At 48.1% G+C, this 27,293-nt stretch overlaps 1 protein-coding gene and 1 pseudogene across 1 annotated transcript in view; both read right to left on the bottom strand.

Annotated features, from left to right (window-relative positions):
- The window catches only part of LOC144114888 (aldo-keto reductase family 1 member B1-like), a 69,057-nt gene extending 42,660 nt beyond the window's left edge, over positions 1-26,397 (bottom strand). The window contains exons 1-3 of the mRNA XM_077648897.1: positions 26,186-26,397; positions 3,392-3,477; positions 412-579 (exon numbers count right to left, since the gene is read on the bottom strand). Of these exons, the coding sequence (XP_077505023.1) occupies positions 412-579; positions 3,392-3,469 (246 nt within the window). The 5' untranslated portion in view covers positions 3,470-3,477; positions 26,186-26,397. The remainder of the gene's footprint in view (positions 1-411; positions 580-3,391; positions 3,478-26,185) is intronic.
- LOC144096376 (uncharacterized) lies at positions 14,271-15,389 on the bottom strand (annotated as a pseudogene).
- Positions 26,398-27,293: the final 896 nt, after the last annotated feature.

Here is a 27,293-nt window from a genome sequence, read left to right as displayed (position 1 = left end):
CTTTGTATCTTGTATCTTCATAGTATTTTGCTCATAAGACTGTAAAAATGTTAGCAAAAATAAAAACAAGAAATTTTACCATATTCTGCAGTCAGTAACGTTATGGAAGATTAAGCACCAACTGCACTTACAAAGGATTATGCATCTAGGCACCATGGCTGAGGGTAAACAAATAGCAAACTTTTCTGGGAATTAAGAATGCATGATAGCGTAACAATAATAGAATAGCAATTTATAGTTTTCTGAATTCACTTTTGTTTGTTCTTGCCAATAGCAGAGTCCTGTACGTCCTAGATGCATTTTGCTCTATGTAACACATTGCTTAAGATGTTCAAATTGAATTGGTTTAATGTGGACTTGGCTGGACAGAAAACTATAGGGCTCAACAAGTAAATATACTGCGGACACCACCTTGCTAGTGATCCAGAGGTCTTCGCGGCAAACAGTGGCGTCACTGATCTTCGCATCAATGGCCCTTCCCACTTCATTCTCATTCTCGTAGACAAGTGCGCAATCAATATGTCGGTAGCCTGCATCGATGGCGATCTTGACCGCTTGCTCCACCTTGCCTGGCTCAGACTGCACAACCACGTTCACGCAAATGGTGGCAACAAATAAAAGAGAAAAATCAAGGGTAACTTGAATGTAGTACCTAGCAGCTACATCTGAACACACAGCCATATCTTTAAAATATTTTGTTTCTTTTAAGTATACCAGCAAATTTAGTTGTCCTCCTAACAGCAACGACTGGCCCATGCAATCTCTTGAGAATGCTTAAATTGTGAAGGCTCCCTGTCATGTATATGTAGGTCCCTTCATTTTCTGGTTTTATTTTTTATCAAATTCGGGGACTACAATCGAGTTCTAGTTGAGTTCAAATTGGCGTAGAAATCAAGTCATTAATAAAAAAAATTCTATATTACGGGTTTTTTCGGGTTATATTTTCTCAGCAAAAGTAATGCATTACCGGTGGATCTTTTTTGGGTCAATACGTGCTCTAGTTTTTGGTCATGAGTGTCATGCCCAATACATAATTGGTATGTTGCACTAAAGAACCATTTACCAAATCAGGTACCTTTTATTCTCATTCATTACAGTTAATTTGCTGGGCACTTTTCTATCTCCGTGTGCAGCACTTCTTCGTCTGTGTTAGACATTTCTGCCTTTGCACACTGCGAAAACATTTATTCATCGTCACAGCGGTCGTTTTACTCCTCCAATATAGAGTTGGAGCAACATGTGGTATGGTTAGCACAACACAAAGTGATGCTAATAAGATGTCTGGACATTGCTTGTGTTCTGATTTCTAGCTTCAAAATGTAATACAACACATCTCCTGGTTAATTCGTGGCATGTATAACAAGCATAAAAAAGGTTTACGATATTGCCAACATTTAACTGAAAACACCACCCGAGGGTCAAGAAAACCACTCTTTTCTGTGCTGAGCCTTTAGCACCTTGAACTGACAAAGTATGGTTTCTTGAAGGCGCACTTCTATGTAGAGATAAGGTTTAACCCAGTTTTAATAAGTTTTCTCAGGGTGCAAGAATCAGGCAAGAATCCATCTTTTCTAGAAAAACGAAGGGCCCTATATCTATCGAACCCGCACACAGGGCGTTATGGGTAAAATGCAGCAGTTTAGACAACACTACCCTAACCGCATAAAAAAGTAGTTTCATCTTGTCAGTTGACTCAGCAGTGACTTGCAAATTATTGGCAGTTATTAAGGAACTCATTTTCGCCAAAGTTCTCTTCAGTTAACTTACACAGGTAGCATCATGTTTATGCTGATCTAGGCTTCATTTTGTCTCGATGATAACAAAAATTGTTCACAAAGAGAAAATTCCAACAGCCCTCCTGTAATTGATATTTTTGCGAGGAGTACACCAACACCTTGTGCATGCGGCATGCACCATGTGGATGCAATTAGACACATAAGGGAACAGGCTGCCTTGGTTACCTGAAGTACACTAAGACATATCTCAAACGAATGATCTCAATTCTTGTCAATTATCTTTTCTAAAGTTTCAACGGTTGGCGCTGCAACAGCATCCATTAGAAGACAGTTGTCCATCATGCACTGACAGTATTCCCTCATAACATACTGTACATAACATTCTTCATGTACAGTGCTAAGCAAAAGCGGAGGGACCACGGCAACGGACGCGGGAGGAGCTGCGGTGCCGCACCGCGGCGCTGCTATCTCGCTCCGCATATGCTCGCGCAGGGAGCAGAGTTGCGCGAAGGTCCGCCATTTTGTTCCAAGCTCTGCGGGAAAGATGCTTCTCATGTGGCAAGAGCCTCACGAGAAGGCTGTTTAGAGGCACCCTTCCTCGTCCCTGTGGGGGCTTCACAATACCCCCTCAGTCGGATAACAAAGCAGACAGCACTCAAGTTGGGGAGCCCCTGGCCACATCCTCGTCCAGGTGGTGCCTTCACAGCACCCCCCCCCCCCCCCCCCCCCCGTGGGATAACAAAGCAGACTGTGCTCAAGATAGGAGGGGCTGTCCTCCTGTGTAGTGTTCCTGTGGGAGCATATACAGCAACACTATGCCGTTGAAGTCAGCTTCCCCGCGGAAAGTTGAACACTTTACGTGATGAAAATCATGTGATCGCCTCTCGGCGAATGGCGTTCGGAGCGGCAAGGGAAAACAGTCGCGCAACTCTGCTTCCTGCGGGAGCACATACAGGAACACTAGCGCCACACGCTCGCTGCGAGAGTGCCCCGAGTGACGACAAACTTCACTCTCGCTCTCGCGCGGGTGCTTACCACCACTGATAAATTTCTATTGCGGCGCTCCGATACTCTGCAGCTGACAGTCGAGACATTGCAAAGCGCCAAAAGTCTCTAAAGGGAAAGCAGGGCGAACTGCTTCCCTCCTCTTCCGTTTTCGGCGAGCCTCGACGGTTACGCGTCGATGCCGTCTGTGCCTATATCGGCACGCTGTTGAAAGGCACGTGCGGCTTCCACTCGACTCCCGAATAATAAGGTAGAGGACGAATACATCGATGACTAAAATTCAAGGCACTGTGGATCGTCGCTTGGAGCATCCCCTTCAGATAAGTATTAAAAATGTTCGGCACTCACAGGCTCTTTTTTTGCCGCGATAAGTAACAATAAAATAATATTCACGCCAACTATTTGACACGGCACTCTCGCAACGAGCGTGCGGCGCGAGATACAGCTCCGCGGTGCGGCCCAGCAGCTGCTCCCGCGCCCGGAGCCGTGGCCTCTCCACTTCTGCTCACGATTGTACATAGCAGCAAGTAGGATAGCAAAAGTAACTCAACAATGCAGCTTGTGATATGAGCCAGTAAAGTCTAAAAACCTACCAACAGGCTGCATAACATAAGGTTACCTAAAAGATAAAAACAAGAGAAACAGCTCACCTTCCATGTTCCAAGGCCAATAATTGGAACCTTGTACCCCGTTGAAAGTGTTATGGTTGGAACAGAATCCAGAGCCATATTTTATCCTGCACAACAGTAGTGCATACAGCATGAAACGTGGAGAACAGACAACGTACTGAACTATTGCATCTTAACTTTGAACATTTTTTGATACCGCATGCAAGAGAGAAATGCACAAAGGCAACAGTAATGACAATGTATGCACACATCATTCACACTACCAGTCAAGTTATTATAAAGTATTATAAAGTTTGCGTTCAACAGGTTGCACAAATTAAGAAAAAAATTGAAATTTTGTTCTGCCTAAAGGAAGTCCAACCAACCGAAAAGGTATGTCGAAATGTCACGTCAAAGTAAAATACTTACAGCACATTTTACTGCATTATAAAAGCAGGTTTCTTCGAAGGTATTCATTAAAGGTACACCTATGATGATAAATTAGCCAGCTACTCCCAAAAAAAGTATTTCAGGCCCACCACACCAAATTTAGCACATTTCAAGCATGTTTACATGCATTTTTCCACTAGAAAAACTGAAGAAAAAAAAACTACTGTAATAGCACTTTGATCATGTTTGTAATCTATGTGCTATAAGCAGGCACTTATCCAAGCGAGGGGGGAGGGGGGATTAGGCACGGGCTCCACCGCCCCTCATGCTCCTAAAAGTGTCTCGTTGGGCATGCACCACCAAGTACCCCCACCCCCAACCACCCCTCCTCCCTCCAGGTACAAAAAAATTGCCTTGAGCTCGTCCTGAAAAAATTTTCTGGCTACGTGCCTGGCTTGCAGCAAGACCGGTGACATCATCCATGACGCCATTATAAAAGACCTGATGGCTAATTATGAGTGTTATTTATTCTTACTGAAGCCACCTCTCCCGCCCAAATTGGTCATCGTAGCCCAGGTGATGGCATGCACCAACGGTTATTCAGCCAACATATTCAAGTTGCCATGATGAAAGAGGAATGTGATCCAGTATTATTACATAATGTGAGCAATCCAAATGAACACAAACAACGTATAAGCAAGTGTTTAATAGATTTCATAAACAAATGTAAGCTATGGAACATAGCTGAACAGTTTAATGGTGTTCTGTACAGCTCATACCCCTGCCACACGGACGCTATTAATGCCTTAAGTTGCTTAATGCCATTATTTCCGTAGCCGGAGCTACACGTCGAGATTTAATCTCATTTCACTTTGTAACGATGGTACGCTAAAATTAAAGAAAATGTTAACAAAGGTATAGCACTTGTTGAAATTGTTGTCATGTTGGCAAAATGTAATAATAAAGGTATTTTTTTGCAAATAGTGTTCATTTGGTCGTGTCTCTTGCCAATTTCGCAGGTTGTTGGTCACGGTTGTATATGTTTGTGAAATTTTGCCACAACTGTAACTCTATTACGAATTTAAGCTAGGTATTTAAGCTAGATATTATGAATGTGTTTCTTGTTACTTAATAGAGGAATTCTCTATATACAAAACATATGCTAAGTGGCGTAAGCGTGAGTGCGATCGTATCCATTCCATCATAGAATGCAGGTAGGTTGCGAATGGCATCAGGACGAATGCCATCAGGACGAATGCCATTACGCTTCGCCCGTGTAGCACCACGCGAATGGCATTGAAATTTCAGGTATTAGGTGCTTAATACCATGTTTTTTTTTTTGCTTAATACCGCCCGTTGACAAACTAACTCACAAGTTATGCGCACTATAGTCTGGTTGTGATCTTTTTCACCCTCTTTCACCCCCTCTTCCGGCGCGGCTGAAGCTCGCTGAGGCGCCCACTGTGTGCCAGACTGCGTATTTCGTCTATTCAGAATCCGTTTCTCCTCGCCCTCGCGAGCAATTCGCGTGTGCGCCAAAGTGCATGGGGTCATAAACAGTGTATATGAAATTCGATGTGCTGGTGGTGCGGTAAAACTTCAGTCTTAGAGCGGATTATGGGAGCAATTAAAATGAGCGCAAACAACGTATTACCAAGTGTTTAATAAATTTCATAAACGAATGAAAGCTGTGGAACATAGCTGAAAAGTCTAATGGTGTTTTATAAGCTCAAGAAATGCAGACGCAGTCACTATTGTTGCCCGGAGAAACATGTTTCTCTTTTAAAAATGCGATAAACTTTATGGATCAGTCGCACACCTATCACTCTGCACGAAAACCAGTCAGTGAGCTTATTGCCTGCGCCGTCATACGCAGTGTCAGTCTGTTCTCCAGTTTGTAACTCGTTTTTCTTTTTAATCAGTATTTGATACCTTTTGGCGTCGCTATAGTCACTGCACACTTTAAACCCTCTTTTTAATTTATCACTCGATTTAATATACTTTATTATGTTTTGCACCCTCTGCTGCACTTAAAGGTGTCTCCTTACTAGCATTGCGTCCATAACTACCAACCGTATGACTAGCAGCATTTACAGGAAGCAAGGCAGGAGAAATTTTCATTCACTCACTCACTCACTCAGTAGGACTGCACCCCACTGAAGAGAACTTCTACATCAAGCTGCAGGGCTAATATAAAGCCCTTAAAACACCGCTCTGGCCAAGATACGCTGCTACGCTGTGCATGAAGAGTCCAGTAGCACAGTTAAGGATGCATGCAACAATACGTACAGCGTAACCTTTCATGCATAAAGAATGTTGAGGCTTGCTAGCTTGTATTACTGAGCACTGAGTACGGGCTGTTAGTCAACGAAAAGTTCACGAATCAGTCCAAGAGCAATTAGAGAATCGGCTGGGAAAAAAATCTAGCCTTACATGCTACGCCGGCATTGTTTCATCCCCTCATGGGAAAGAGCAAAAGGGGCCGTCTGGATGGCAGAATGATAATATAAACACTGAAGTAGCCCTAACACTAACTGAACATTAGTGTAATCTTATGCAAGTTGCAGCAACGTTATATTTATTTATTTATTGGAAATACCTGCAGCGCCCGAAGGCATTATTGCAGGGGGGATGAGGATACATAACAGAAGAATAGGCCAGAAAAAAAAGAGGAAGAAAAAAAAGCAATACAACAAGGCATGACACAGCAAGTACAAAATGAATGAAATATGAAACAACAAAAAAACATGACGAAAAAAAAGCCAACTGACCAAATGATGCTGGACCAACAAGAACGAAGACCGCGTGATTAAAAAAGCCAAAAGAAAGCCAACTGCGCACTCATACATCGGACAGCAACGCGCGGAACATAGACTCGGAACGGCACTCAACAATTTCATGGGGCAGGCGATTCCAGTCATGAATGCTAGATGGGAAAAATGCGTTTTGATAAGTGTTAGTTTTGCATTTAATTTCTCTAATCTTCCACCCATGGTCAAGTCTGTTTGACCTGAAATGCGGTGGAAGCAAATAATTTTCTTTATCTATTTTTATTTTTCGGTGAAAGATTCTGTACGGCATTTCTAACCGGGAGTTGGTACGGCGTTTCCGTAACAGCTCCCATCCCAGCGTTAGTTTAATGTTAGTAACACTGCTGTTAAAATCATAATTACTTGAGACAAACCGAGCGGCAAAGTTCTGAATACGCTCAAGCATGTCTGTTAAATTTAAAGTAGGGGGGTGCCAAACAACACAAGCATACTCCAATATTGGCCGAATATAGGTGAAATATAGAAGCTCTTTAACTTTTAGTGGTGCCATTTTAAAATTTCTTTTTAGAAAATTTAGCATGCCATAAGCTTTAGCAGAAACGTGCTCGACGTGCTCATTCCAGGTGAGATTAGACGAAAAGTAAACGCCGAGGTATTTATAGTGAGTAACTCTAGAAAGTCGAGTAGAATCTAGTTTGTATTCAGCCAAGAAAGGGTGATGCTTGCGCGTGAAAGAAATAAACTGACATTTTATTGGGTTCAGAAACATCTGCCACTTCAAACACCATTGCTGTATGCGGTCCAAGTTGCACTGCAAATGACAAGAATCTGAAGAACTGTTAATAACATGGTAGATAACACAATCGTCAGCATATAAACGTATTTTACAGGTCAAATATTTAGAAATGTCATTATTATAAACTAGAAACAGCAGAGGTCCTAAAACAGACCCCTGCGGTACCCCCGAAGATACAGGAACATAATCAGACTGGGACCCATTAATCAATACACGTTGTTTGCGTCCCTGCAGGTAACATTGAAGCCAGTTCAGAAGGGAAGTTGGAATCTTGATCAAAGATAATTTATACAGTAGCAAATCATGAGGTACCAAATCAAACGCTTTCTTGAAATCTAAAAAAATGCAATCCGTTTGTAGACCCTTGTCAAATGATGAAAAAATATCATGGCTAAATTCTAAGAGCTGCGTCGTACACGAGTAACCTGATCTAAAACCATGCTGAGCTTGAGTGAAAAATTCATTTTGTTCCAAATGCTTCATCAACGCGCTATATATTATGTGTTCAAGCGTTTTGCAACTAATACTTGTAAGCGAAATCGGCCTGTAATTAGCAACTATGTTTTTAGGACCACCCTTATGAATGGGCACCACGTTAGCGTTTTTCCATTGCTGGGGTATTATTCCTGTATCTAACGATTTCGAGTATAGAATAACTAAGTAATGAGCAATGATTTCAGCACAGACCTTCAAGACATTACCGGGAACATCTTCGGGCCCGCTTGCCGAAGACACCTTTATGTTATTCAGCAGGTTTAACACACCGTTGTATGTAATTGTTAGCTCAGGCATTGTCTCTTTGCACATGGGCATCCATGACTGGCATTTCATGATGCGAGTTCGCTGCGAAAACAGACTTAAAATAATCATTGAAACAGCATGCCTTATCAAAATCATCAGTTATAGGTTCAGCGCCGTTATTCAGTGCCGGAATACCGACTGATTCACGGCCATTAACTTTAAGAAATTTCCACAGTTCTTTTGGATTACTCTGAATTTTAGCACCTAACTCCTTCATGTATCTTTTTTTTTGCGCAGCTTTATTTTTAACTTTTATGTCTGTTCCAAGAGCACGTACCTTTTCAAGAACTTTTGCGTCCCGGTTGCATTGGAACGGTACATTGATGTAAAAACAAACAAATAACGTTATATGACTGAGCCCGGGTGTTTCTCTGAATGACACATTTGCTCACTAATACAGTCGTTCAAACTAGACGGCCTAAACAGTTCTACATAAAAAGGTGTTCTCTAACGGCATGATAAGCGAACGAAAGAGAACCGTAGCAGACAACGGCGAAGACGGTACACTCCCGGCTGCCTCCGGTGAAGCCCCTCAATCATGAAAGAAACCCTCCTGTGGTACTTCCGCGAGCGCCCCCTATCTTTAGAAACACAGTCTTGGGATTTACATTTTTGGGAAGGGAGTAATTAAAGCAGAAATCGGGTCTAACCGGAATTTTTAGTATCTGCGCAGGGAGCAAAAACAAACACGAGGAATAAGGTTTTCATGTGGTGTGTGGAGTTTACCGTCCAGAGCTGCATACGGGCTATGACAGAAGCCATATGGAGGGCTTCGGAATAATTTCGACCGTCTGGGGTTCTTTAACGTGTACCGATAACGCACAGCATGAAATGAAGTCACCGCGGCTAGGTTTGACTCCGCTACCGAGGGCTGCAGTAACCGAACGCCAAAGCCATTAAGACACCGCGGTGGGTAAGAATCAGGCTCTATCCGAAAATGAAAGGCCCTTGTGTCAGGCACGTAGCCAGAAATTTTTTTCGGGAGGGGCCCAAGGCATTTTTTTTTTGTAATGGGGAGCGGGGGAGGGGTACCTCGCAGTGCATGCTCAACTAGAAAGATTGGGGGGGGGGGAGAAGAAAAGGTGGGCGAGCTGATTATGGGTGGGGGGGAGGGGGCCTCCTCGCCGCTCCCCCCCTCGTATACGTGCCTGCCTTTGTGAACCATTACTCGTAGGGATCGAAATGAAAATCGCAAAGGTGTATCCCTACAAAGGCTATGAAGTCAAAAATCGCAGACAGATGGAAGAGGAAGGACCACAGAGGACCTGAAACGCACAGGAACCAGTCCTCAAGGATGGAGCCCGAGCGAGAGGTTGCAGGCACCCGCGATTACGCACGCTTCTCCGCTCTAGATCATATATAGCACTGCTCGCTTTGCAAAAACTACAGCCTTTCATTGCTCTATTGCCGCGTATACAAGTGCGCCTCTTTTCTTGTTCCCGACCGCTGATCTTTCAAATGAAGCAGGAAAACCTTTCAGGTGAAGCAGGAAAACCTTGTTCGGTAAGCGCCAAGATCAGCGTGCCGGAAACAGTAGGTTCTCGGCAAGAATTCGTAGCTCTAGATAGAGAGAGTCAGAAGACGAAAAGAAAAGAAAGCATGTTTATTACGGGCACACGCTTCACGATGCCCTCCTATAAACAAAACCTCCAGCTGACAGAAACAACTGTTTAAAATTAGGGTTACACGTGTTCGCATGACGAAAATTCGAGAGTTCAGAACGATACGGCAGTAATCTACCCCCGCAGTTGCCACGTACACCCTTATGCAAGCGATGATTATATTCATATCCACCAAAACAAACTGAAATTTGATCGATGCCGTAGCCACAAGTGCTAAGGACATGTGTCTTCACAACATTTTAAGAGTCGCAGTGCCTTTGCGCCGTTAACGTGTCCTTGCTTTTCATATGCTTCATCATCGTCATCATTTGCCCGACTACGATCACTATATGGCAGAGGTCTCTTCCACACGTCTACAATTACCCTGGTCCTGTGCCAGGTGCGGTAACATTGTCCCCGCAAACTTTCTAATCTCATCCGTTCAGTTAACGTTCTACCGCCCCTGCTAGCTTGTCTTCTGCTGGAATCCACTCCGTTACCCTTAACCGTGCACAGTCGGTTATCTTGCCTTCGCATTACATGACATGTCTATGCCCATTTCTTCTTTTTGATTTCGACTAGGATGTCATGAACTTGCGTTTGTTCCCTGATTCGCTTCGCTCCCTTCTTGTTTCTTAACGCTACACCTATCATTTTTCCTTGCGTAGCTCCCTGCGTTGTTTTCAATTTAAGTTGAGCCATTTTCATTAGCCTCCACGTTTCTGCCCCATAGGCGAGCACCGGCAAGATACAGCTGTTGTATGCTTTTCTCTTGAGGAATATTTGTAAACTGCCGTTCATTATTTGGGAGAACCTGCCATATGCGCTCCACCTCATTCTTATCCTTCGAATTATTTCCCTCTCCTGATCCGGATAAGTGGTCACTATCTGCCCTAAGTAGACGTATTCGTTTACCACTTCCAGAACTTCGCTACCAAGTGTGAACTACTGTTCCCTTGCGAGACTGTTGAGCAATAGTTTAGTTTTGTGCATATTAATTTTTAGACCTACCGTTCTCCTTTTCCTGTCTAAGTCATTGCTCATGCTTTGAAATTCGTCCCCTGAGTTACTTAACAGGGCAATGCCATCAGTAAATAGTAGATTACTTAGGTATTCTCCGTTAACCTTTATCACCAACTGTTCCTAATCGATATCTCTGAATCAGAGATGGGCATCCTCACGAGGGCGAACCCTCATGAGGGCGTCCTCACCCTCACCTCACGAGGATTTCACTCGGTGTAGGTGTGGGTGAGGAAGGATGGGCGGATGAAAATATGTGAGGACTAGGGTGAGGAAGGAAAGACATGCTGAGGTAACGGCGAGGGACGGAAGACATGATGAGGTGAAGGCGATGGAGGGAAGACATGAGGTGAGGGTGAGGGAGGGCAGAATTCACTGTTTGAGGGCGAGGGTGGTGGCCCGAACCGTACTCCGGGCTAACGCTTTTGTCTATGCCGCCCGTTATAAATTCCCGTTTTAAAGCGCTACTTCTTAGGGTGAAGATCCCGGGGAAGACGTAGTTTCTGCACTCTGGACGTACACGAGGCGAACACGAAACGCGGGTGCAGCACACCTTCTCCATCGCCGTGATGTACTACACCACCGAAAAAGCGCTCTTTTAACAACAAACGTTTTTTTTTTAATTGTGTAAAATATTCGGTGAGTCTCTCGCGACTTATCATTAAATTGAACTGCCACGGTGGGCAGTTCACTCACAATCCGATGGGCAGCTGGTGATGACGTCACAATTCCACGCCAAAGCCGCCAGAAGCAGGTTTCAGACATACAGACAAAACCCTTTTCGGCGGATTGGAAGCGCTGGAGCACTAGAATGGCAACCACACCAATCGTTCACTCCAGACTCGGGGAGTTAGCAATTACTATTATTCGGTCCAAATGCTGCATTTTAGCGAGCCGTTTGATTTCCAAGTGGCCTCAATAATGTCTTATTTTAAGCGACCGCATAAGAGCCTGTCGGAGCTAAGGCGAGGAAGAACCAACTCCGACAGCGTTGAGGTTCGAACTGTTTATTTGCGCTGCTCGCGCTGCGGCGGCCTAGCCCAACTTCCCCTTTCTTGTCCGGCGCCGCGTGCCATGGCCTGCGAGCCGGGCGCGGCGCGAGGGGCGCTACAGCCCCCCCCCCCCCTTCCCCCCGTAGAGCGAAGCCACAGAATTCGCCCAACGGATCTGCTTGGAGGAAGCTGCTCACAATGGCGGCGCAGTCGAAGCGAGAGCAAGTGTAGGGCCGACGGGCAGAGGAGTGGCAATGTAGACTGGTTTGAGGCCGTCAGCAGCCGCGACGTCTTCACGGCCATTGACGTCTAACGTGAAAGTCTTCTGCGCGCGATGGAGGATGCGGAACGGTCCATCGTAGGCCGGTGTGAGGGGTGGACGGATGTGGTCACGGTTGGATGAAGACATGGGTGCAGGAGGCCACCTAGGTCCTGGCTGACGAACACGGACTGAAGGTGACGGGCTGCAGGGGTGACAGGAGTAATGTGGCGAAATGTGTTGCGTAGGTCTCGGATGTAGGTGGAAGCGTCATGGATTAACGAAGGGGAGGAAGGAGAGAATTTTCCAGGGAGACGCAGGGGAACGCCGTAGACTAGCTCAGCAGAAGAGCTGATGAGGTCAGCCTTCAGTGCCGATCGAATGCCCAAGAGGACGAGGGGAAGGTGGTCGGACCAGCGTTCCCTTGGCTGATAAGTGTTAAGGGCAGCCTTCAGTTATCGATGCAGACGTTCCACCACGCCATTGGCCGAAGGATGGTATTAGGCTTTCGTATGGATGTGGCGAACGCCCAGTATATTGGCAAGAGCAGTAAACAGGGCCGATTGAAACTGGCGGCCGCGGTCGGTGGTGGCGACAGACGGGCAGCCGAAACGAGAGACCCAGCCGGCAAGGAAGGCAGAAGCAACGGTCTCGGCTGTAGTGTCAGCACTGGGCAACGCCTCGGGCCAGCGGGTGAAACGGTGCACTCAGGTGAACAGATAAGAGGCCCCACGTGATAACGGGAGTGGTCCAACAATGTCTACGTGAACGTGGGAAAACCGTGCGTCAGGCGGCCGAAAAGGAGAGGCAGGCGTGACGGTTTGCCGGTGAACCTTGACGTCTGGCAGTGAAGGCAGGTTTGTTCCCAGTGGCGGACGTCGGCATTGATGCTTGGCCAAAGGAAACTAGATGTGATCAGCTTCTGCGTAGCACGAGTACCAGGGTAGCTCAGGCGGAGCAGTTTTTCAAAAATGGTGCGACGGAAAGCCAAAGGTACGTAGGGGCGCGAGACGCCAGTGTATGTCTCGCACGTAATGAACTAGGAGGAAAACGGCAAAGGACATTCGGCAAAGGACAGGGACGTGGATGAGGAGCGAAGACGATGCAGCTCTGGATCATTGCGCTGTGCAGCCGCTAGCTCCTCCATGTCCACTGGTGATTCAGACCCCATGGCACTAACACGAGAATGCGCATCAGCAGCAGCATTCTCCGGGCCATGAACGTGACGGAGATCTACTGTAAACTTGGAGATAAAACACAGTTGGCGGATCTCGCGTGCAGTGTAGGGGCTGTGGTTCGTTTGGAAGGGAAGCGTCAAGGGCTTATGGTCCGTGGTGATGTGAAAGTCCCGGCTGTCCAAAAAGTGGCGAAAGTGCTTAATGACGAGGTACACAGCAAGCAATTCTCGACCGAAAGTGCTGTATTTAGTATCAGGTGGCTTCAGCTTTTGGGAGAAAAAACCGAGGGGCTGCCACCTAGAGACGTACTGCTCAAGAACTGCGTCGACGGCAATGCTCGAGGCGTCGGTGACGAGGCGCGGTGGAGCATCAGGAACTGGATGTATGAGCAAAGTGGCATCTGCGAGCGCCTTCTTGGCAGCAGAAAATGCTGTGGCGGCATCATCAGTCCACTCAAGTGGCGCAGAATTTTTTTCGTATCAGAAAGATCAGTCAGAGGCTTCAGTAAAGAGGCGCACTTCGGGAGAAAGCGGCGATGAAACTTCAGGAGGCCCAAGAATTCTCTGAGCTTTTTGAGTGACATGGGGGCGGGAAAATCTTGAATGGCTTTGACTTTGCTGTGGAGAGGCCGAATGCCCTGTGGAGTGACAAGGTGGCCGAGGAACTCTATTGTAGCTACGCCAAATAGGCACTTGTTCGGGTTAATGACGAGCCCATATTCATCCAGTCGGTGGAAGAGAGCGCGCAGATGATCTTCATGCTCAGCACCGGATGAACTTGCTACGAGGAGATCATCTATGTAAGCGAACACGAAGTCGAGTCCTCGCGTAACCTCGTTGATAGCTCGCTGAAAAGTCTGTGCGGCGTTGCGCAAGCCAAAATGCATCCGCACGTACTCAACGAGGCCGAACGTTGTGGTAATGACCGTCTTCGGAATATCAGCGGGCTCCACAGGAATTTGATGATAAGCCTTCACTAAGTAAGTTTTAGAGAAGATCGTGCACCCTGCCAGATTTGATGTGAAGTCCTGTATGTGAGGAAGTGGATAGCGGTCTGGTAAAGTGTAAGCGTTGAGGGCGCGGTAATCTCCACATAGTCTCCAGTCGCCCGGATCTTTCTTTGGCACCATGTGAAGTGGCGATGCCCAGTTGCTGGAGGAAGGGCGTACCATGCCGAGTTCAAGCATGTGTTGGAACTCACGGCGAGCGATAGCGAGGCGTTCTCCCGACAAACGGCGAGGGCGAGCAAACACCGGAGGTCCCGAAGTCACGATGTGGTGAGTGATCGAGTGCTTAACGGTGACTCTCTGGTATGCGTCTTTGTGAGGTTGGGAAAATAAGCCAGACCTTTCGCATACGGCGAAACAGGTACGAGAGCGCGAAGCCCCGTCGCCGCAGTGGTGGAGAGCACGCCGTTGACGAAGAGGTGCGTGCTGAGGTCTATGAGGCGATGAGCTTGCATGTAGACGGCTAGGTTGAAGAAATTGAGGAAGTCCGCGCCGAGAACAGCTTGCGAGACGTCAGCGATAATGAAGATCCGGCGAAACGTGCGGCGCAATCCGAGGTTAAGCGTCAGGGACCGTTGGCCGCACGTGCGAATGGGGGAGTTGTTGATCGCTTGGAGCGGGGAGGTCTGTTCGTTTCGACGGCGATCTGCCCAAGAGGCCGCTATGACGCTGACTTGTGCTCCCGTGTCGACCAGGAAACGAGTGCCAGTAATCTTGTCCGAGACGTAAAAGAGGCGGCATGTCCGTCCACTTTGCCGCCGTCAGTGGCCGGACGCAGCGTTTCCCGACCATGAGCACGGGTGTGTGCACTTGCGGGCAGAGCTGCCGAAAATACGGTGGTACCAGCAGACAGCAGAGGGCGAGGTGGCTGGCGGCGCGTCGGATGGTTGGGATTCCGGGGAGTGGCGGCGTGGCCAGAACCTCGGCGAAGAACGGCGCGGCAAAGGCGCGAGGACATCGAGCCGCCTGGCAAGCGCATCAAGTCGAGATTCGATGCTGGCAAGCTGGGAGTCTGCAGCAGTTGTTGGAGGCGGACTGGTCACAGAACTGACGTTTGGGAGCCGTGAGTAGTCGGCAACACGGTCAGCGAGTTCAGTGGGCTTGTCTAATGAAACATCGCCCGCAGCTGCGAGGACGGGGACCATGTGTTGAGGAAGACACTGAAGAAACAACTCACGCAGAAGTGGGTCGTGCTGAGCAGCGGACGCTCCCAGAATCTGGAGCATGCGACGGAGGAGCTGCGAAGGGCGGCTGTCACCAAGCTCTGTAGCGCTGAGGAGCTGCTGCAGCTTGATGCGCTCGGACGCGGACCTCCGGTCGATGAGAGCTGCCTTCAACGTGTCGAAGGGGCGAGCTGATGACGTCCACTAACTCCAGCTGATGACGTCCACTAACTCCTCAGCGACGTCAGGAGGCAAGGACGACACGAGGTGGAGGAACTTGTTCTCTTGGCTGGTGATAGTCGCAGCTGGAAATGTTCCTCAACCCGCAGGAGCTAGGCGCGGGGGCTATTAGGCCAAAATGGCGGCAGGCTGACAAGTTGGGCTAGGCCGCCGCAGCGCGAGCAGCGCAAATAAACAGTTCGAACCTCAAATCTGTCAGAGATAAGGCGCGTGAGGGGCGCTACAAGCCTCACTGCAGGGGAAAGCCGGCACCGCACGGTGGAAGACACTAAATAAATAAAAAATTAAAGCTGGGGGCGAGGGATCCGAACTCGCGGCGGCACTAAAAAATCAGTTCCGCTGGCCGCTACTTCAGACCACTACGCCATCGCCACAGCTTTTTTTTTTTAAAGCATGACATTTATAAGATCGAAAATGTAGTCTATTTACATTAATTAAATTATTTACAAAGCTTATTGGATAGGCCACGAAACACAAAGCACGAAGACAGAGCAACAGAGCGCTAGATGCGAGGTATAGGCTGAGCGCATCACCAAGGAGTGCCACTCCGGTTTTAAATCGATCGGTTCAAACACTTCCCTCATTTGAACAATCAGTTGGGAGAAATCCTAACATCCTGCTTGTACGAACTGTTGTTGTTGTTGTTACCCTCATACAATGGCACAACGAACTGCCAAGCTGTCGAGCTGTGCTTGCAATGTTGTCGTCTTCGTCACGTAGCCGCATTCACGACAGTTGTTGAAAGTGCCAGTCTCTCACGCTGTAGTTTTAAAGCGTTGTCTTCATCGTCTTCCATCCGCGCGCGTGGAAGCGTCATCAGACGAGCATGTAGCAAACCGCGCGAAAAGGCGGAAGATTAGAAGTAGTAAAATTGAAAAGACCCAGTGCAATCGCAATGTCATCGGGTAATGGTAATTAAGCGACCTACAAAATTTCCGTGTTATGAGTCTATTCTGTGCTTAGCGCTTATTGTAATTATCGTGGTAAACACTACTGAATTTTTTTTCTAAATTCTCCTGGCATACATTAGTTTTTGTGCGCACAGTCCATTTTAGCACAGTGGGCATGGCAGCAGCAAACGAGGCAGCATGCTAAGCAATCCTTTTTGCTTTGCTATCCAGGTTAGTGATTCCAAATCTGCACATTGCTGCAGGAATGACTGACTTTCTAGTGCTGCTTCCCTGCCCACTGTGTGTTCAGCGTTTCCTTTCTTGCGTGATTGCATTAGCAAAGATCTGTTGTCTTGCGGCGGCGTTGAAACAAATCCTGGTCCGATTGAAAAACAAATGCTATTGGAATTGCTAGAAGGCCACAGCAAGATTAATTCAACAATTAAGGGCCTGCATGCAGGCGTGTCAAAAGATTAGTGAGAATAACTTCCCGGTTTAAATGAGTGAATTGATGGTTTTGAGAAAAAGTTGTCGGGCCTAAATGCCATATGGCCACAAAGACATCATCATCATCATCATCATCATCATCAGCCTTACTACACCCACTGCAGGGCAAAGGCCTCTCCCATGTCTCTCCAATTAACCCTATCTTTTACCAGCTGCATCCACATTTTGCCTGCAAACTTCTTAATCTCATCCGCCCACCTAACCTTCTGCCGCCCCCTGCTACGCTTACTTTCTCTTGGAATCCACTCCGTTGCCCTTAAGGACCAGCGGTTATCTTGCCTTCGCATTACATGCCCTGCCCAAGCCCATTTCTTTCTCTTGATTTCGACTAGGATGTCATTAACCCGTGTTTCTTCCCTCACCCACTCTGCCCGCTTCCGGTCTCTTAACGTTACACCTATCATTTTTCTTTCCATGGCTCGCTGCGTTGTCCTTAACTTAAGCTGAACTCTTTTCGTTAGCCTCCACGTTTCTGCCCCGTAGGTGAGTACCGGTAAGATTAAGCTGTTGTACACTTTTCTCTTGAGAGAAATTGGTAAACTGCCACTCATGATCTGCGAGGACTTGCCATATGCGCTCCACCCCATTCTTATCCTTCTAGTTATCTCCCTCTCATGATCCGGATCAGCTGTCACTACCTGCCCTAAGTAGACGTATTCCGTCACAGCTTCTAGGCTCTCGCTGCCAATTGTGAACTGTTGTTCCCTTGCTAGGCTGTTGGACATTACCTTGGTTTTCTGCATGTTAATTTTTAGACCCATCGATCTGCTCTGCATGTCTAACTTATTGATCATGATTTGCAGTTCACCTCCTGAGTGACTCAGCAAGGCAATGTCATCAGCAAATCGCAGATTATTTAGGTATTCTCCATTTATTCTTATTCCTAACTGTTCCCAATTCAGGCCTCGAAATACCTCCTGTAAACATGCGGTGAACAGCATTGGCGAGATTGTGTCTCCTTGCCTGACGCCCTTCTTTATTGGAATTTTATTGCTGACTTTATGGAGGACTATAGTAGCTGTGCAGTTGCTATATATATCTTCCAGTAATTTGACATAAGGCTCTTCTACCCCCTGATTACGCAATGCCTGTATGACTGCTGAGGTTTCCACTGAGTCGAGTGCTTTCTCGTAATCAATGAAAGCTATATATAGAGGTTGGTTATATTCTGCACATTTCTCTATCACCTGATTGATAGTGTGAATATGATCTATTGTGGAATATCCTTTACGAAAGCCTGCCTGATCATTTGGTTGATTAAAGTCTAACGTTACCCTGGCTCTATTAGCGATTACCTTAGTAAATACTTTGTAGGCAACGGATAGTAAGCTGATCGGCCTGTAATTTTTCAAGTCCTTGGCGTCTCCCTTCTTATGAATTAAGATAATGTTTGCATTCTTCCAAGCTTCTGGTACAGTCGAGGTCATAAGGCATTGCGTATACAGGGTGGCTAGTTTTTCTAGCACGATGTCCCCTCCATCCTTCAACAGATCTGCTGTTACCTGATCCTCCCAGCTGCTTTTCCCCTTTTCATTGCTTCTAAGGCTTTCTTTACTTCATCTTTCGTTACTGGCGGGATGACGCATTGCTGTGCACTGCTGTCTTTCTCATTAGCGCTCTGATTACATTGGCTACTGTACAGGTCTGTATAGAACTCTTCGGCTACGTTAACTATATTATCCATATTGCTAATGACATTGCCCTGCTTGCCTCTTAATGCATACATCTGGTTTTTACCTATGCCTAGTTTCCTCTTCACTGCTTTTAGGCTACCTCCGTTCTTTAGAGCATGCTCGATTCTCTCCATATTAAACTTCCTTATGTCGGCTACCTTACGCTTATTTATTAACTTTGATAGCTCCGTTAGTTCTATTCTATCGGTAGGGTTAGACGTCTTCATGCTTTGGCACTTCTTAATCAGATCTTTCGTTACCTGAGATAGCTTCCCGGTATCCTTTCGAACTGTCCTACCGCCTACTTCTACTGCGCACTCCGTAATTATTGATATCAGATTATCTTGCATAGAATGAACATGAAGATCGTCTTCCTCAGTTAAAGCCGAATATCTGTTTTGCAGCGCTATCCTAAACTCCTGTGCTTTCCCTCCTACGGCTAACTCGCTAATGGTCTTCTTCTTCACTAGCTTCTTCCGTTCCCTCCTCAAGTCTAAGCTAATTCTAGACCTTACCATTCTGTGGTCGCTACAACGCACCCTTCCGAGGACGGCCACATCCTGAATGATGCCAGGTTTAGCGCATAGTATGAAGTCGATTTCATTTTTAGTTTCACCATTGGGGCTCTTCCAGGTCCACTTCCTGTTTTCTCGTTTGCGGAAGAAGGTATAAATGATCCGTAAATTATTTCTATCCGCGAATTCGACTAATAACTCTCCCCTGCTATTTCTAGAGCCTATCCCATAGTCACCTACCGGGTGGTCGTCAGCCTGTTTCTTGCCCACCTTCGCGTTGAAGTCGCCCATCAGTACAGTGTACTGCGATTTTACTTTATTCATTGCCGATTCTACGTCCTCATAGAAACTTTCAACGGTCTGGTCATCATGGCTGGATGTGGGTGCGTAGGCCTGCACCACTTTCAGCTTGTACCTCCTATTCAGCCTAATTACTATCGCTGCTACCCTCTCGTTAATACTATAGAGCTCCTCTACATTGCCTGCTATATCCTTATAAGTGAGGAATCCCACACCTAGCTCTCGTCTATCCTCTAATCCGCGATAGCACAGTATGTGTCCATCCTTTAGTACTGTATGCGCCTCACCTGTCCTCCTAACTTCGCTAAGCCCTATCACATCCCATTTAATTCCTGCTAGTTCCTCGAACAGCACTGCTAGGCTAGCCTCACTAAATAAACTTCTAGCGTTAAACGTTGCCAGGTTCAGATTCCAATGGCGGCCTGTCCGGAGCCAGAGATTCTTAACCCTCTCCGCTGCGTCACAGGTCTGACCGCCGCCGTGGTCAGTTGCTCCGCAGCCGCTGGGGACTGAGGGCCGAGGGTTAATTGGTTTGATCATAGAAGGTTGTGGCCCAGTACTACACCAGGGTGGCCAAATCCTGCTCTGGTGAGAGAGTGCGTTGTCGGTTCTGGTCACCGAGATCAGGCCGCACTCCAGGCCTGGTTATGTAATTCCATCGACACGCGGATTTTTTTTTCTTTAAACCCGGTGGAGAATTGCGCGGCACCAGCATTTGAACCCCGGTCCTCTTGCACGCGAGGCGGATGTTCTACCTTTACGCCATCGCTGCATTTACGCCATCGCTGCTGTGCATCGGACATGCACAAAGACATGGAATAGGGAATATCGGAACTTCAGGAGCAGCTTAGTACATGCAGTTGGGAACTTGTTGGAAGCCTGGTAGATTCCCGCCGTGGCGTCTGCGCGGCATCCCGCGTCGCTCTCTTGCGCTTTCTCCCGCCTCGGGCGGCGGAGAGACGGCTGGTGGCTAATCGCTGTCATTCGGCCGCAGCTCCGCCCCCGGCTTCCCAAGGGCCTTTGCCATTGGTGACTTTTGGCGGGAATTCGGGACCCGTTTGGGGTGGTCGCGCGGCGCGCGACCGTCCGAGCGGGGCCCGGAGAGAGAGACCCCTCCGAGACAGCGTAATACCCCTGTCACACGGGCACTTGTAAGGCCTTAGAAATTAAGGTCCTTTGCCCCAAAGGCGCGTGACGCGCATCTACACGGCAAAGCGTCGAGACCTTTGCGATAAAGTTTCGTAGCAATAAAGGCGGCCGTCAGCGGCCTTAAAGTTGCTTAAAGGAGCAACCTAGGGAGCCTACATACCGGGAGGGGGCGAGCCGGGAGGGGGCGCGACATGTAGGCTCCCTAGAGCAACCCAGACGGCAGCGCCAGCTAGCGAGCTCAAAGAATAAAAAATTGACGCAATTTTTAGTTTTGAAACCGTAAAAAATTTCTAATTTATCTTATTCAATGGTTAATTTTGCGTTACAGTGCACTTAACCGTAGAGGAGGCTATGACTAAAGACATCCACACTGCTAAGAAAGGACTTGAACGCTTTTCAGCAGCCGCATCGACACACACGTGCTTGCGCATCTCGCTTTGCTGTTTTTTCTTCGTTTGCTCTTTGTTGAGTGCGTGTTTTGAGTTTGCTTGTGTGCACAAAGACACAAGCAACAAAGCACGCTTCTCGAACACAACGAGGAGCCGAACGGAAAAGTGCGCCTACCGTGGTCGGACCGAGAACGATGAAAAAAAAAAGAAACTTTGTTTCAAAATATCCGTTTCTCACCGTCAGAACGCTCGTTTATTATCGTGATAGCTACTTTTTCCAACATAAACGAATGCACTCTTAGTTGAAGTGCTACCGTCTGCTTTAATTTCATAATGTTACTAGCGCCGCTTCACACACAGCGGTGACTTTTGGCATTCACGGAGGCCGCGTTCTAGCTCCTTTGGATTTGCCGTGTAGCAGCGTCGCTGCTCCTTTTCGGTTTTCCTCCTTTAGTGCAATAAGACAACTTTACGGCAAAGGCCGAGAAGAAGTCCCGTGTGACAGGGGTATATGGTGCGTACGTTGCTGTTCGTCCGGGCCGGCCTCTGCCGTTCAGTCCAGTTCATACTCGAGCTCGCCAGCGTGGGTCCTCGATCCGCCGTGGCTCGAGCCTGTCCAGGGGTCCAACGACCTCTGACAGGCGCACCTTGCGTTGATTGCCCACTCTCTCTCGCAAACGGCCCAACGGCCGACACGAGAGAGATCACAGCACTGCCGCGGGGACAATCTCCTGCAGCGGCGTGCTAGCGGCGCGCATTTCTCTTGTTGCCCCGAGCGCGCACCGGAGCCTTGCTCTGAGCGCGCCCCGGGACGGGGTGACTGTTGAGTGTGTGTGTGTGTGTACCGCTGGAGGACGGCGTCAATAAACGTTTCCTTTGTGAACTTGGGGGCCTGTTTCTTGCGGCGAGCCACTCTCCTCTCTGCAGAGGTTGAACGCCGCCGCAGCGGTGCCCCAGGGTGCGTGTGGTGACGGCTGATCGGGGCCCTTGGCTCGCGCGAAGCTCGAACCCGCGGTGGGTAGTGGCCTGTGCCTACTGAGAAACCCACAACTGGCGCCCAACGTGGGGCCAGAACGTAAATGAAAAGAAGGCGCTCTGTACAAAAGAAGGTCATCTCTGCGCTACAAGAAAAGTGCAATCGCGAGTAGGTTGAAGTTTACATATGTGCAAGTCTGGTTTAAAAAAACTGAACGCCAACGTATATTACATATGTACAGATCTCGGAACGTTAGAAGAAACAACGAATAAACTGGAAACAAAACATGCTACAGACTGACTAAAACAAACAAACGACTAAATAACTGCACAAGGCTGGAACTGAGCAAGCGGCAAACAAAAAAAAAGAAACCGCCGTGCTTCACCTGGGGTAGGGCCCGACGAGAAAGCTCGCCAGCTAGCTGAGGCTGCGTGCCTTCGATTGCGGAAGAGTCCGCCATCCGGCATCAATCACATCGGTGACCGTCGCCTCAGATTGTACCTGTGCTCGGTACGGTTGCGTTCCGCAGCACCAGTTGTGCCTTTGCGCTTGCTTGTGATACCAATGGGTACCGACGCAAACTCGTCAGGCCGTGACGCATAGGCCTTCAGGTCTGCGATGTGGGAACGGCTGGTTTTCCCCGTAAGGGGATCCTCCAACAGGTACGCGAGCGGCGACCAGACTCTGACCACTCGGTACAAGACCAAGCCACTTAGGAGCGAGCGAGGCTGAGAACCCCTTGCTCGCATCACTAAGAACGTGGTTGCGCTTCAGGACAAGATCGCCCGCCTGAAAAGTCAGGCTGCGATGCTTGCGGTCATACTGAGCCTTCTGTTGGGCTCTGGCTGCCGCCAAACTTTGCCTTGCTCTGTTGAGAGCCCGACCAAGCCGGTCCCGAAGCGTCGACGCATAAGCAGAGCAGTCTGCCCGCGTCTGCTCATCCCCGAGCTGGCTGTGCACGACGTTTGACATCGGATTCGCCAGCTCCCTCCCGAAATTGAGGAAGGCGGGAGAGAAACCAGTTGAGCGATTCTCAGCTGTTCGAATGGCGAACGCAAATTCGCTCAATGGTCTGCCCAGTCCTTTTGACACTCGGCAAAGGCCGTTAGCATTGGCTTGAGGGTTCGGTTGATTCGCTCGGTCAAGTTGGACTGGGGATGGTAGAGTGAAGTGGTGTAGTGCTCAATTCCGAGGGAACTGCACGTGTTACCGAACACCCGAGCGGTGAAATAGGACGCATTGTCCGTGATCAGTCTTTCCGGAAAGCCGAACCGACAGAACACTTCCTGGAGTTTATCCAGCACCGCTCGTGCTGACACTTTCCGAAGCGGGTACAACTCGACCCATTTGGAAAAATGGTCAGCTACTACCATCAGGTGAATGAACCCCTGCTTACTCCTGGGGAAAGGCCCCATCAGATCGCAGGTGGCCATCTGCCACGGACGCACACTGTCAATTGGTTTCATCATTCCGGGCGGCTTGCCGCCCCTTGACTTCACCGCTTGACAGACATGACAGGAACGGCAATAGCGGAAAATGTCACGCTTCATGCCGGGCCACGTCACCGATTGACTCATTTTTGCAAAAACTTTGGAGCCACTCAGGTGACCGGTCAGTGGTTCGTCATGAGAAAATCGCAACAGTGCGCCTCTCAGACTTTTGGGGATAACCACCTTGAACGGGTCAATGGACTCATCATCGGTGGCTATGTATTTCAGCACGAGCCCGTCATGGTCCAGCAAATATGAATCCCCCGGGGCTCGCCGCGACACACGCTGGCTTTTACCCCCTGCGCCCGCTACAATACAAGTAGCGTCCCGGCGCTCCGTCTCCCTGAGACCGTCGCTCATCTCGCGACACATGGAGTCATTTTGCTGGGCTTTCAGCAGCTCTTTCCGGCTGAAAACGATTCCAGTTACCCCAGAGGGGGGCCTGGTCTCGTCCCCCTTCAGGTTTGCAGCCAAAATTTCCGCTCGCGACGGCGTCTCCGAGGCGCTGTTAGTGAGGGAGAGGGTGAGGGACGGCCGACGATGTGAGGGTTAGGGCGAGGAAGGGCCAGCAAATTTTTCGAAGTGAGGGTGGGGCAGGGTCGGATAACTTTTCAAAACCAGGGTGAGGGCGAGGGAGAGCCATGGATTCAGAAGTGAGAGTGAGGGAGGAAAAGTAAAACTGAGGGCATTTGCCCACCTCTGCTCTGAATACCTCCTGAAAAACATGAAGTGAATAGTACTGAAGAGATCGTGTATCCTTGCCTGACCCCCTTCCTGATTAAGCCAACAGTCACCGAACCTAAGGAGCATAGCGGGTGTTTCTTTTTCCATAATTTGCGTTGTCCATCAATAGGAGATCCAAAGGGTAAATGTTTAAAGATAAATGATCAGAAAGAAGAAAAAAGAACCGCATGCCACCGGTGGGATCCGAACCCACGACCTCCGAATTTTGTGTGCGGTACCCTGGACGCGAAATTCGGGCACGAAATGTTATTGCCATTGTCGATTTGACCGCTCAAGCTGGAGATTTTTCAACTAAACGCAGAGCTAAAGGTGTTTAACCACAAGTTTTTCTTATTTTGTGTATATTACAGATAGAGGAGTGCAAGTCTGTGTCTGCTATTAGGGAGTTTTAACAAGGCGCGATCGTCTTCCGCGAAGAGCCATCTGCGGACGCGCGCTTCCGAAAGTCGCCAACTGCTCATGCGTTATGGCTCCGAAAAGCCAGATGCGAGCACGCACCTGCCTCTGCGCAGGCCTAGTTGGGTCCCCGCTTCAGTAGATCACGCTAGTGTGTACCGCTCCGTGCTAACTAGAACTTTGTTTATATCTTATAAAATCATTGTTATTGAAGGCCCATACGTGACTTTATAGAACATAGTGATTATTCCAGATGCTATATCCTATTGGAATAAACTGCCTGAAGATGCGGTGAAGTGTACTTCCGTGAAATTATTTGATAATTATATTGAAAAAATTGACTTTTCTGTTTAATTTTCTCTATTATTTTTGTGTTTAGATCACAGAAGATCTCTCTATTTTTGTGTTTGATCACATTGATGCCTTGTTAACACTCCTGCAAGGGCCCGAAAAGGGCCTGCAGTATGTTGAAATAATAATAATGAAGGAAGATTTGCTTCCAGCGTCCTGTAGAAAATCAGCAAAAAAAAAGGGTCTACGCTGAAACGCGGTGCTTATTGTTCGCAGAAGCACCGGGTTTTAACCACACAAGATTCATCTCCGTAGATAACGCAAAACATCTGAACAATGTCGATGCAATGCGCCAGCAGTATCGACATTGCTACCAAGTTTTCTATGCTGCCAATTTTTCTGTACAACTACAAGATCCCAACATGAATGATCACGGCGGCATGCTAAAACGCGTTAAAACAGTATCTATTTTGCACATAAAAGCGAAAACAACTTTCCTAGAGCCACATGATTGGTCCCATGTAAAGGTCTCCAGATTTTCTCACGGGAAACCGTTGAGGCCGGTGCGCAATTTCTGCAAGCTTAATTGACTGCATTCTCATCCGTAGCAGCGCGTCGTAGCTCACTGTCGCAAGCTTTCCGCGGCTACATCAAACCGCTCCTGCGTCCATGCAAAAGTGTGTGCGACAGACTATACTGTAGTACGGGTGTAAAAAAGCACGTCAGGCTTCAAACCAACCACGCGTTCATGCATTGCGACCAGACATTCTTGATGGAAATCAGAACAGGCGAACCAAGCAGTTGAAGAGCTATTCGTTTTCTGAAACAGACATCTTGCACTGACAAGAAAGCAACGACCGCTTCGTTTCTCGCTCTTCCTTGTGACACTTCTTTAACAGCTTGTGCGGCTCATATACACCTCTTTCCAGTCCCATTAAGTCTGTTCATGTTGTTGGGCTCAAATAATTTCATTCACTTTTGCTCCAATTCGGCGAGTAACATTCGCTTACAAAAACGCAAAAACGAACACGAATCGTGATGTGAAAGCTTCGGTTGATAGCGTCAACGCGAGTAGTTGGAAATGTGAAAAGTTTTTTTTTTTTGTATGACTCGAAGAATTAAGAAATGTCGGACCTTTATGCATTGAAGAACATCCTACCAAGGGCCACATTCATGAAAATTCTCGCACGGAAAATCTGTACTTAATTGACCAGGGACGATGATAGAAAAGCAGAAACCCAACGCCGACGAAGAACAAGAGAAGTTTTGCGAATCACGATGCAGAATTGTGGGACATACCAGTCTACGCAGGCCAATGCTTGCGCCTCAAAATGTCTCCCACGATGTACCCGCACACTGGCTCCTGCTCTTCCTTCGGTTGCTTGCGGAAACGAGCGCCCGTGCCGACTGAGAGCCAAGTGCCGCTGCTTCAGTGCCGAACTCACAATGTGCGTCCGCGTCTCTCGCCACTCTTCATGCGTGTCCGCCGCGATAGTCCGCGGAGCGTAGACTTTTCTAGACGGCGAGTTCTTTTTTTGGCTCTGGCCCAAGGCCGCGCGAATCCCTTGCGTTAAGCCGCAGCGCAAATCGACTTGGATGGACGCTGGAAAGAGTGTAATTATGCGCGATGCGGAAATCGACTCGAGCAAGAGTTTGCGAGAGGGAACGACTTCTCGGAAGGCCGGTCCACGCACGCGCGGCGTCTGCCCACTGCCTCGCCGGCTCTACGCTCTTATCAAATGGCGAAAGGGACGGAACGAACGGCTTGCACCACACGCCCGCTTCGAGTTCGTGATCGATGTCGTTTTAATGTTGCGGCACCATGTCGCTGCCGACTTGCACGAAGGCAAAATCGTTCTCGCCGCGAAACACGGGGGGCTCGCTAACAACTGGGTCAGAGGGAGTGAGCGGGGCAGGGTATTTTTTTTTCTTCTTTTGTGACCATGGTGATGGTATTAGTGCAGCTGAAAACAACGACCGATATAGTGGAACCGCACATCAAAGCCGTGACAAGCGACACTGGAGTTTGCACAACACCCGCCACTCGACCAATATCGATCTCAACAGACTTTTATAAAAAAACAAGGAGACGGAAAACATGAAGCAGAAGCAGCTTTTGAGCACTAATGCAACAGTTCCCGCTAATTCTGTTCCATAAGCTATAGTATAATACACGGTGAGTAAAGCGCTTGAAAGTTTACAAAATAATTTATTTATAGGATAATAAAAAAAGGTCACAGGATGGAATCGCGGCCCCGGTGGCCGCATTTCGCTGGAGGAGAAATGCAAAAACTGCAGTGTGTTGTTCGTTGTCAGTGTACGTTAAAGAACTGCAGCTGGTCGAAATCAATCAATGCGGAACCCTCCACAACGGCGTTCCTAACAGCCTGCGTGCGACGTCGGGACG

Source organism: Amblyomma americanum, chromosome 1 (assembly GCF_052857255.1).
Source record: "Amblyomma americanum isolate KBUSLIRL-KWMA chromosome 1, ASM5285725v1, whole genome shotgun sequence".
Lineage (NCBI taxonomy): Eukaryota > Metazoa > Arthropoda > Arachnida > Ixodida > Ixodidae > Amblyomma > Amblyomma americanum.
The sequence above is the reverse complement of the archived record's forward strand: the minus strand, read 5'-3'. Positions and strand labels throughout refer to the sequence as shown.